Source organism: Pseudopodoces humilis, chromosome 14, assembly GCF_049639895.1.
Source record: "Pseudopodoces humilis isolate 2021_Gansu_Grassland_sample_001 chromosome 14, ASM4963989v1, whole genome shotgun sequence".
Classification (NCBI taxonomy): domain Eukaryota; kingdom Metazoa; phylum Chordata; class Aves; order Passeriformes; family Paridae; genus Pseudopodoces; species Pseudopodoces humilis.
The window spans coordinates 3693563-3706322 of NC_142213.1; the positions used below are offsets into that span (position 1 = coordinate 3693563).

The 12760-nt window shown below is 41.8% G+C and overlaps 1 protein-coding gene across 2 annotated transcripts in view; it reads right to left on the bottom strand.

Annotated features, from left to right (window-relative positions):
* The window catches only part of CDH13 (cadherin 13), a 428229-nt gene that overhangs the window by 25204 nt on the left and 390265 nt on the right, over positions 1 to 12760 (bottom strand). For both annotated transcript variants that reach the window (XM_014257138.2, XM_005528228.3), the window contains exon 11: positions 4230 to 4372. In XM_014257138.2, coding sequence (XP_014112613.1) covers positions 4230 to 4372 — 143 coding nt within the window. The remainder of the gene's footprint in view (positions 1 to 4229; positions 4373 to 12760) is intronic.

Consider the following 12760-nt stretch of genomic DNA (forward strand, 5'->3'; position numbering starts at 1 on the left):
GACAACATTTCTGGCTTTAGGTGGGACCCCACTGGGGTGCCACGAGAAAAGTGAAATCCAACTTCAGTTTGCATTTAGCCCAAGCAGCAAGATTGTTTTGTCATTATTTGTCTCCAGGTGACAGCCTTGGGCAACACAGGTGGGTTTTCCATCAGTCAAGCAAACAAAAAAAAACCCCAAAGATTTTGTTTTTACAGAGATAGATAAAGGCTACACAATGGGATATTAATTCCACAAGAAAAGAGTGATTATTGCATAAATAAGGGAAATCTGGGGACAAATTATTATTCGTGCCTCTAAAAGGAAGTGGAGAAATGAATCTTTTAAAGATTTAACACATTTTCCAGGTATTTTTTAGCTTCACCTCCAGCCATTGTTTCCTCTTCCCTTACTTTTTCTAGACTGTGACTCAAACTCTCAGAACACAGGGCAAAAATGACCTTTCCTGGTGAGTTTCTAGCTTGGCTGAATGAGAAAAACATACAGGTGTTCTGCTTTGTGCTCCTCATCCCAAATTTCCAGTGAATAATAGAATCTGCAGGGTGACACCACAGTGTGGTCACAGAGCACATTTGGGAGGTCTGTTCCACACGGGTTTCTCAAACCCAGACGATTTCTGTGTGTTTCACAAGGGTGTGACTGGCAGAAAAGCTCCCAAGAATGCTGTGACACCGCATTGGCTTCAGGGATTAGAGTGCTCAACCCAGGAAATAAAATTATCACCGTTGTTGGCACTTTTATTAATTGAATGAAACCTCTGATGTTTCCCAAGTTTGCATAAACCTGACTTTGCCCCATTATTAGCTCATTCTCAGATTAAACACAGTTCATGACACTTTAATGTGTTAACTCTGCTGCATGGTATTTCCTACCAGTGTTTAATTTCTTCTTTAATAGGCCAGAGACTCTGTGCTCACACAGGTCTTTAATAAAAAGTTTTCAAATTCTAAGGACACTACGTTGACCTTTTACTGAAATCAAATGTACTGAGAAAATTAGGATATTTCTTCCAAAAAGTCCTTTTTAAAGTGTAATGCACCCCCATAAAAGGTCAAAAATTATTATCTATAAATTAACACTCTTTCCATCAAATTTGCTGTTACACATTGTTTCAAGTGTGTTTGGGAAGATACAGGAAATGTTTAGATCAGGAATAACATAATTCATACTTAACCACCTTCAGCTGCAGTTAATTTGATAATGCTGAGAAATAATTTCATAAAGGTCAAAAGGAATCTCAGAAAGAGCTAATGTATTTCCTGCAGTGGAGTGACTCCATTTTCCATGCCCCTTTCACTGCCCCCTGTCCTACTGGTAAAGAACAGTTTTGTGACATCCCAAAAGAAGATAAAGATGTGATGGATTTATACAAAGAATTACCAAGCACAAAGCTCCAGGATTTTCTTATGACAGAAATATCCAAGACTTTACAGATAAAAAAGAAATGCCCTGGCACTTGCTCCTTGCACTGAAGTGTAGTAACAAGGAGTCAGTTCCTGCTGGAACTGGTGACAGATTCTCTACTGACATCAGCAAAAGGGGATGGAAAAAGGATCACTGTGGAGTTTGTTTTCAGCTGTCTCCTCTCCTCACCCGAGAATGTCAGGGCATTTTAGAAAGAGGTGAGCATGGAACACAATGGCACAACAGCAGCTTTTCTGTAATCCTACAAACTCTAATGCTGTGAGCATTAAATATTTGTATTTATGTGTTAGAATATGTCTCATGTACTTTAGCACAAGGTACAAGGCTTTGTATGATTTTTGAGTTATTGACTATAAATTCTGGTAAAGATGATCACAGATCTGGCAATGCCTGCTCTGCTGGGAGCTGTTCTGGGTTCCAGTTCCCACTGCTGGGCTGTGCCCTGGGCATTACCTGGGCTCTCTGTACTTCCAGGAAAGGAAAGGAAAGCCTGTGGCAGCTCAGACTTCCTCAGTGCCTGTGCCAGCACATCTCAGGTTTGACTCAGAGATAAGCTGAGAGGCCAAAGGAAATAAAAACCTGCACTGAACACATTTGAGAAAACAATTTCTGCTAAAGAATTTCTTTTTTCCTCTCTTCCCTTTACACCACAGGTCTGTTAGCCCAAGCAAATGACTTGTTCTATTGGAAATGCCTCTAAATTTTCACTTTATTACCCTATTTCATTTGGCAATTCTTAATCCTGCCTTTGGCTGCCCTCTCACTGAGAAGTCCCAGGCATATTCACTGGTGCTAGACAGGCTCCACTTATTAACCTGAAGAGATCGTCAATCTGTGGACAATGCTGCTTGAAAGAGATGCAGATAGTTATGCTCAATCTGATTTTTTCTCCTTTTTAAGTTAACACAACCTTCTTTTAGAGTCCTGAAATAATTCCGTATTCATTTCATATCATTCTCCCACAATTTGTCTTCTCATCTAATGCAATATTTCAAGTTGGACATTAGCTCTGATGGTTGGAGAGATAAAGTGGGTCTCCCAGCTGTGCTAGTTCACACTCTCAGTGGCCTGGAAACCAGTTTGGGAACTAATCCCAGGATTAGTCAGTCCCTGCTGTCCCTGCAGGGGACAAGGCTCACCCCCAACCTGTTGAGATCAGCTCTAAAACTTGCTTGGCTGCTTTAGCCACAGAGCCATTCATCCAGGCCAGCAGAAAATTTTCCCACTCCCCAGCCCATCTCTAAGTTTAATGTGCTCCCCAAGCTGCCTGGTAATTAATGCAGAGCCACAAGGTTAATATCAGCTAATTAATTCTACTGTTTGCTCCCACTGCCACGTGTGGCAGGGCTGCAGGCTGCAGGAGTGCAGTGCTCTGAAATGATCATTATTAACACCTTAGCATGACAGTCTGAGTGTGCTTTGTAATCATTGCCTTCACAGGAGTCAATAACGCTGGAGGAGATGAACTCTGCGCTGACAGAGCTGCACAATCTCAAATAAACACAATTACAGGGGCTGGAACAAGGTGCTGGCTCAGAACCCCAAGTGAACAGCATTCCTCTCATCTCTTGCCCCGATGTTCAGCACAGCTTCCCCTTCTCCCGTGTTTCCAGAATGGAAAAGAAAAATCTGAGCATTAAAAGCAGCAAAGTTTTGGGTTTAAAATAAATGAGCAAGGCCTAAATTGCAGCATAAAGGTGTCCCCCAAAATCCACATTACTCAGGCTGCTTCCCACAGTCAAAAACACTCATCTCCTTTGTCCACCTATTCTCTTTGACAATAACTGACTTCACCTTTAAAACACAGCTTTGTCCTTTGGGTAACCCCTCAGTAATATCCCAAATTTTTACTTTCATTGTGAGATGACATTTCCCAGTGCACCTGATTTTGAGATGCATTAAAATAAAATAAAAAAAACTCAATAGAAAGCAAAAAATAGAAATATCTTTAGTGCTACATTTCCCCCCAGAAATTTCCTAAGGAAAATATGTATATCAATGTATAAGTAAATCATTTTTTTTCTGTTATACTTAAGGCGATATTTTCTTTCTCCTGTCAGACCCTGCAAATGTTCCCTGAGTCATGTGCTTACAAAAATGTAGAATTGCTCTCTTAAAAACAGCATTTTACAATTCATCACCAGAGCTAAACCAGCTGCAGCTGTGAAAAAGTGTTAGCATATTAGCTGTTATATTACAGGCAAATCTTTTATTTATTTTGTGCCTTTAGCTCGGGAGATTTGGAACATTCAGGATTTTCTCTTTCTTCCTCTGCTCCAAAGTCACTTGCTGAATTTTTCCTGGATAGCTTAATTTGGATTCTATTTGACAGGAGGAACTTTAGTACACACAATATGCAAAAATTATTGCATTTTAACAAGGAGTTTAGTTATGTTTTTATTGTCACTCTCATTTGTTGAATAGATTATAATCCAGCATATCAAGGATGAGTTGTTATTGGTGTTTAAGTGCCTCAGGCACGCTGACTGCTCAAATATTGTGAAGAAATTAGCTCTGATTAGGATGATTTATTACATTTCCAAGAATGTTTCTAAACTAATTGCACCTAGCATTAAGACAACAGTGCAGGAATAAACAAGTGAGATATAAACCTATATTAAAACTGTAACAAATTTGAAGTTGCAAATTAATTCCTCTTTCTTCTGTTTTCCAGAATGGTCTCTAACACATTTAGGTGTCCAGGCAGAGAAGTGCTGCAGCTCATGGTTATTTTTACACGTGCAGCTTTCAGGACAGAGCATTTCAAGCAGGAAATCAGGATTTTATCCCTGCTGGGTACTCACCACTGTCGATGGCCAGGAACAGAGCAGTGTAGACGTTGTTCTGCACGAAGGGAGATTCCCTGTCCAGCACTGCCGTGGTGCCAACCGTGCCATTGGTGGGGTTGATTTCCAGCCACCCTGCTGGGTCCTTGTACACTGAGTACCTGAACAGAAGTGCAGAAGTTGTTATCAAATTATTGATCTGAACATGAAACAATTGCATTGCTGCAAAGGAATTTGTCTGTGCACTCAGTGGCTTTCGTGAGTGGATCTCTTAATATTTCTAAAACACAATTTAAGCTTGTGCCTTCCCTTAGAGACAGTTCAGTGTTGTCAGGCTTAGCTGGCAGAGGCAGATATAGAGAGAGGTTTCAGTCAATTCCTTTGGATATATATATATGTCCCAAAGTTTAGCAGAGAAATCAATATTTAGGATATTATATAGGACCTGTTTCCTACTGCTGTGTAATACAGCCAGAACGCTTCCAACAGGCCTCTGCACCCACCTTGACCTCATGAATCCTATCACAGCCCTTCTTTTTCCAGACCCAAAATTCCAGTTGGACTGGAAGTTGTATTTTTAATTTACATTGGAGTGATTTTAATTGTCTTTTTCTTACCATTACATATTTTGGGTGAGCTGGAAAGGTACTAAATTGGGGGGGATGGTAGCAAAAAGAGAGGCAATGAATTGCCCAGGTCTGTGGGGAGGTGGTCACACCCAGCCCTGCTTGCACACATTTGTTCTGCACTCTGGGGTCTGGAGCTTCCTCCTTCTTCTGATTAAATTCAACCACATTCACGTTGTCTCAATCAGAGTTTGGAAATGCTGTCTCCAAGATTCCCCCAACATGAAATTCCCTGGTGTGATTTTTTCCCTTTAATCAGCACAAATATTCAGCCCCCAAAACTGGAAATGCTTAGAGAGATTGTGGAGTTTACACACTGGGAACTTCCCTGCCTGACTGAAGCAATAAATGTAAGAATGTTCATGATTAGGGCCTAATTCTATACTCAGTTAAATATATTAAGTAATAGAACAACCCAGAGCTGAATTAACTGACACCAATTCCCTCTCCAATTAAATGTGTTAATATTTTAAACCAAAACTCCAATCATATAATCAATACCTGGGATAATAACGTGTTTATCTTTTTTTTTTGTAGTGAATTGTTATAGGTAATAAACCACCATACAACCTTTTATAGACATTTTAAATTACCAGTAATTGACGTGGAACCTGTTATTATTTAATGAGTCTGTGCTAAGGCAATGCCTCTCAGTGGCATTCACCTGAAAGTGAATTCACCTGAAAATCCTGTGTGATAATGTTGCAAAAACAAAAAAAATATCAGTGCAAGTATGAGGGAATAAACAAAAATAACACATTTTTTTGGGAAGTAAGAAAACTAAAAGGTAGAATGAAATAAAATGCCAGCTTCTAACAAAGTGCTGACAGACAGCCCTGCCCAGGCTGCTGCTTTTTACCACAACTTTGCTTCAGGCTTGAAAAATGAAACTTCCTGGGGGCTGTTGAGCCTGACTGTGGTGCACAGGAACATTCTGGTGCTCAGGCAGCCAGAGGGAGCATCCAAACTTCAGCATATACAGCCAGGAAAAATTACACATCTTTATGGGCTCTTATGATATTAAAATAAGTTAAAGAGCAGATTTGGAAACCAGAAGATTTTGGAATTTATGCAGAAGAAGAGATAAATAGGGAAAATTGTTGGCTTATTTATGCTGGCAGAAAAGTAACTCGAGAGTTTCACCACTGGCTTCCCCAGGAGCAGAAATTATCCCTTAGGGAATATGTGGAAAGGAATCAAAGGAAAGCGTTAGTGTGCAGTGAGATGTTCCATCAAGCCAACACGTCCCTCCTCTTAATAGCCATTTAAACATTAATCAATACCTCAGCTTTATCTCCTGCAAAAATGAGTGCCTGCAATGGCAACAATGCAGATCATTATTTCATTTCATTTCTTTGTTTCTTCTTTTATTGTTGTTTTTATAACTTTGCAACAAAGGTATGCACAAAAATATGAAACAAGGGCAGCCTAAACAATTCCTAGTCTATTGTAAAGCTGCAAATTCTCAATTAACCCCGAAACCATTTCAGAAGATTCAACACTTCTGAAGTAATGAGAATGTAAAATGGATTGTATTATCTTCCCTGATTGCTCTACAAAGCACTGTTGGCTGTGCAAATAAAAACCTGGATTGTATAACCTGTGATTTGGCACAGGATATTGTAAAAGTAGTACTTTGTCTTTCCCACCACATTTTTTACTTATTGTGAGAGCATATTGCAGTACAGTTAAGATGATTGTTCTTTGTTCCATTTTTTTGAGGGCTCTGCTAGCAAAGGTTTAGAATAGAGCCATCATAAAAACTGTGATAAAAACAGAAGTTTTGAATGCAAAGATTCACTTCCCACTTTTGACTTCGGTGGGATCTGTCGATAGCACAGCAGCTTTTAAAATCAGACCATTTTTTAGGTGGTCAAACATGAGCTTTTCTACCTGTACTTCCTGTATCTTCAGTCCTGAGCACTGTGATATATCAGAGGTACACAGAGCTGTGCTCTCTGCTGTGCCAATTACTCTTTAGTTTGGTTTTATTCTGCTTTGCAGCAGTGCAGTTTAGTGCTGCTCGTGGAGTTTATTTCATTGTGGATTTTTTTTTATTTTTTTAACATTGTAAACTGTGTCAAGAGCTCACAGTTCCCAAGGGCCTGTGTGACAAGAGAGGGAAGGGAAAGTGGGTGTAACATATTCTGACTGTGACCTCCATGCACTGGGTTCGTGTCCTGGTGCTGTCTGAGCCAGGTATTGCAAAGAGAGCAGCAAAAACAACTCCCTTAGACTGGAAATTGTCTGCTCCAATGTTTGAGTGCACACCTTAAACACAGACCTCCAAGGAGACACAGAGAGGCTATGGATGCAGAACAGAAATCAGAATTTGCACTTGGTGCACAACTAAAATAGACTAGCAGATATATGGAAATAATTTAAAATTTATAAGCGGCATTACATCAAGGCTGGTTGAAAAATCGTGAGCCACTAGCCCTGGGAAAAGGTTCACAGGTATTTGGGAGAGACTGGTGCAGCAATTACAGCACAAATATCCACACCCAGGGAAGCAGTGGAGCTTCTCAGAGAAAGATAAAAAAACCTTCCCAAAATATAAGTGCAACATTAAAAATCTGGATCAAAACTGTATTGTGCTCGATACAGGGATGACATAATGCAGAGTTTGAGAGATCAACCTGCTTCCCATGGAGCTCCCTCTTCTCCACTGTGCTCTCATTACCTTTTGCCTGCACTAATTACGGCAGCATATGGCACCAGGAAGAGCAGAAAGGGAACCTTATTGCAGCACAGCAATTCTCCAGCTGAACCACTCTCCACGCTCATTACTGAGGACACAGAAATTTTTCTGCTTTTTGGCCATGAGATAACAAAGGTATTCCTGCTCCCAGGCTGGGTTGTAAGCTTTGGGGAGGGCAAAACCCAGATATATATATAAATATATATTTATATATCTGTACATCCCCAGCCTTGCATAGCTGGGTCTCTAATTCCTATCCCATGTGAGATGAAAACAATAACAACAATTGTCTAGTGCATGTTATAGTAATGTCCTGTCACAGGACTGACATTTGATTCTGTAAAGATCATTTGGATGCAGCTTCCAAGATTGTGTTGCTTTGTTTTGTGGGGTTCTTTTATAATTTTAAAATGTTTGTGGCACTAAAGTCATTGGAGGAATATTGGATCAGGGCTTTCATTTTCCAAGGCCAGGTTGGGTGGGGCCTGGAGCATCCTGGTCGAGTGGGTGACATCCCTACCCCTGGCAGGGGGGCTGGAATGAGATCATCTTTAAGGGCTCTTCCAACCCAAACCATTCCATTATTTTGTGATTCACTTTCTTTTTCCACAATGTGGATTGATTGAATGTATTAATTAGGAGGTGCAGGTGAATACAGAGATTTGGATTCCATTTTTTTTTTTTACTCATATATAAGGCCACTGCCTAAAATCTGCTGCTGCAGCCCCTAAACAGGGCATAACTCCTGGTCCTTGTGACAAAGCCTGTCCTAACAGCACAGGGAAGGCATTATTTGCTCTGCCTGAATTAATTTCCACTGCAGGTAGGGACTGAAGGCAACCAGATGATTTCATCTCAAAGGGAAAAAGAAGCATAAATGCTTTATCACACAGTGCTATTGAGACAAAATGTAAGAATTTAGACATCTGAAGAACTACAGGCCAGGTTATGAGAGAAATGCTAAAGGGAGCAGTGGTGACCCCACTAAAGGGCTTTTCCAGATTTTCTCCTGTCAGGTGTAAATGTGTACATGCTGGTTCCTGATCCTCAAGGCTTTCAGAGCTCTCTGTATGTCTGACTTTGGGATCCCACAGAATCACAGAGTGGCTGGGGTTGGGAGGAACCCCTGGAGATCATCATTAACAGTTTTCAAAACCTTTTGTGAGTTTTAAACCTCACTGTGTCTAAACCTGAGCCTAAACACATTCCTTGTAACCATGCTCTGTTAACACAGAGTTAACCCAAAAGATGCTGTTAAAAAGTCAGAAAGGAAAATAAAAACTCTCTTCTGCTTGTGCTTTCCAGTGCCCATCTTTGATTTACACACTCCAGCTACCAAGCTAAGCCTAAGGCAGGCTTCTTTACCATTAAATCACATGAAATGAACAGATTTGAATTTGGATTTAAATGCACTAAAAGTGTGACTCTATGCTACATGAGCAGTAGGCTGTGAAAAACCTCCTGCAGTGCTCTCCTGCAGAGATTCGGACATGCTCAAATTGTTTTGGCTGGATTCTTTAAAAAAATAAGAAATTTAAAATTTAAAAAAAAGCAAATTTAACTGAAATCGATACTATTAGCAATGAGAATAAACATATCATTAACAAAATCTAAAACCTGAAATAAATCACATTTTCTGGAAACACTGCTAAGGAAGGTGTTAGGTCAGATGCAATTTTAAACTCACTGAAGATTTAGGATTTATGCAAGAGCCATTTTTCAGCTTTATGGAACAGATTTATGGCCTTACAGTATTTCCACAGACTGGAAATGTTAACTTAGAGTACAATTAAAAAAAAACCCAAACAACTAAAACCTCCCATCAGTGTTGTGCCACAAGTGGCTGTGCATTTTTGGTCACTGGAAACCCAAGTTTCACTGATAGCCCAGACACACCCCAGGCTGAATCCATCAGCTCTGCTGGTGGGGCACCTGCAGCAGCTTTTTCCTGGGTGATCCCAGAGCGTCCCTCAAATTCCTGGGAGTTTATACCCAGATTGAACCTTGCAGATGATTTATGCAGTGCCAGCCTGGCCCTGATCTCAGATTTTAGCCCTGGCAGGGGTTCCTGGGCCCTGGGGTGTGACCTCAGTGCAGGCAGGGTTTGCTGCAGAGCACTCACAGAAACATGCACCCCATCTCCCCGTGAGCAAAAAGGGTCCTCAGCTTTGTTTTGCTTGTCACATCAGGGATTTAACAGGCTGGTTCTCATCACAACCCTCCATCTCCAATGATACCATCAAAAAAGAATGAAAAATTAGATGAAATTCAGTTTTCAGTCCCCCGCCACTGAGAAATGAGAAACTGGTTGACTAATTAGTTATTTGTGTGGAGAAGTAAACCCCTTGGTAAACACGAAGAACGTAACAGGAGAGTCATTGCAACTCAAATAATATAATAAATCCGAACTCAAAACTTCCAGCAATTAATCCAATCAAAATAATAAAACTGTATTAATGAGGTGGTTAAAGAAAATATTCTGGAAACAAAAATGTTTTTTATTATTATTGTACAGTCTTTCAAACATTTCTCTATGCTGAAACCTAATTTTCTCTTTTTCTTTCCTTCAGGGCAAAAAAAAAACCCTAAAAGCTGAGGTGTAAAAATAAAATAAAACCCCACAAACTCATTTATGTATGTTTTAATCAGAAGTGATTAGGGCTATGGTTAAATGAAGCCAGAGGCCATAACTATCAGAATTATTCCTAAAGCTAGGGAATAATACACCATATCTGGGACTAACACACTGGTATAATCAGGTTGCTACTGTTAGAATAATTGTCAACACATGCAAATCGGTAAAAATTTTCTCATTGTAGCAATTGTGCCTCAAAAGCTAATCAGCGTCAGATGAGCTTCAGGGTCTTTTACAAACTACCCAGAGAAGGATTTTGGCAACAAAACTCCATCAAAGTTTCTGCACATGCTTGTTCTTTGTGCCTGTGCTTCCAGCAAAGGCAGCTGCTCCCGCTGCAAATCCAATTGCTGCTCTCACAGTCCAAGAACTGCCCTGGTAGCTCTTGAAAAACTGGGAAATTTTTATAAGAGCCCAGCAGATTCACCACAGAAATGCCAGTATTGAACACAGCCCGGACATTTTACAGCTTCTCCAGATTTTTTCCTAAGGGATGGACAGAAAGGAGGTAGGAAGTGGCTCAGGCTGTGAAGTTTTTCTCTGCCTGGACTGATAAAGCTCCTGCTGGCCTGTGGCTGCTCCCAGCCAAGGCATGGCTCTGGCAGCTGCCAGCAAGCCTCAGCTGGGCCCTGGCTGATACAAGAGTCCCACAGGACACACCCTGACCTGGGAACACCTCCCAGAAGGGCAGGGCAGGGGAGATTTACAACCTGAGCCTGAGTATCCAAACATATCCCAGCCCCAACCACTATTGACTCCGGGACCCATCTCTTCAGGAAGGGAATCTGTTTCTGCAAGTGAATTTCTGAGAGGGAGGGATAACAAAAGTGCTGAATAACCATTTCAGCCCAGTCTGTGTCTGTGCTGGTGCAAAGCCTTCACAGCAGCGATGCCTCAGAGCAGAGTGAGAGCAGCAGACATCCCTGGGCACCTTCAGCTGCCTCTTGCACACTCACTTGCCTCTTTTGTTGCCCTTTCTAATCAATACTTTTCAAAGAATTCCAGTCCAATATAAATCTGGAGGACACTGCATATCCCAGTGATGAGGAATAACACCCTGCCACTGTGAAAATAATGAATGATAAAGTCTAGAACTATCACAGGTCTTTCTCCCAGGACCAGGAAATATCAAGGGGGACATTTTGGGAATTAACTCCTGGAGATTTAGCAGAATTCCTTCCTTTGGTACTAAAAATTAACAAAATGTCCTGTTAATGACAGATCTTTGAGAAGGAAAAACTGTTCACAAATGACCCAAACAGAAGGGAGACAGTGTCTCAGTCTGAACATACACACATGGGATCCTGGCCACTCCCAGAAAAAGACTTTTCTCCATCCTATCCCTTACTACATGCAGTAGTTTTAACTTCTACAGTGCTAGAGGAAATCCTAGAATGGTTTGGGTTGAAAGGAAGGATGAACCAGCATGAATATTTTCATTTGCATTTTCTTAGCCTAGTAACAAACACCTCCCCCCCTCCAAAAAAATAAAAAGGGGGTAGCCTAAGAAAGGACAAAATCTAACACACAATAAATTGGCTGAGCAAGAAATGGCAATTCAGAAAGAAAATCTGTGAAGGAGCTGATAGTGCCAGAAAAGCAGTGGCAATATTCTCCTGTGCTGACAGAGCTGGGGCATTCCCGAGCTGGCTGAACTTGCACAGGGCTCATTTCTGAGACTCAGCTATTCCCAAGGCCTAACAGGGAGATGATGGGAGAGAAACAATGTTCTGCTGACTTAGGAAAGCCTCCGAGTTTGTTGGCACGTTGCAGTCAGGAAAGCAGCCCAGCCCTGCTCCTTCCCTGTGCTGTGAACACACAGCACTGCCCCAGCTCTGGTTAAACACGATGGGACAGCCAGGATCCTGCTGCTGCTGCAGGGCTCCCCCAGACACCCATTCTGCTGAGATATTGGCTGCTAATCCCATGATTAAAAGTGTGTTTTCATGTATTTGACAGGCATAATCTTGAGTGGCAAAGATCCATGCTGGAATCCAGACTTCACTGAAGGAAAAGGAAAACGCTGATCCTGGGAGTTGAGCTGAACCTGATCCAGGCAAAACCTGGCTTAAGTCTTGGGTTTTTTCTCACATTAGGGCACTGCCTGAGCCATTATTGTGGTCTTTGCTGAGTGTGGAGCTGAGCCCCAGAAGGATATTTCGTGCTTGCAATTCACAACAGCAGCTGAATTAAGAGCTGACATCTCAGAGGGGGGATTTGCTCAGTGGGCAGAGCTGTGTGACCCCTCAGGGGGCTGCAGCAGCACCCTCAGCCTCTGCAGGGCTGCTGCTCCTGCTGTCACAGCCTCTGGCTGCCACCAGCTCCTGGAGACACAGCCCAGGCACACAGGGACAGGTTCCCATCAGCTCCGTGCTCCTGCAGGCCGGGAGGTGCCAGGGGCACGTCTGTAGCCAGCCACGATGCCATGGATGCCAGCTCTGAGCCAACAAAATGCCACTGCTTCTCCCTCTGTGCCCACTGCGTCCCTGAAGGAGGGAGCTGGACAGAGCCCTGTGCTGGACATTCAGGTTCCTGCTGCCACAAAGAGTCATGGAATTATTAAGACTGGAAAAGATATTTAAGATCA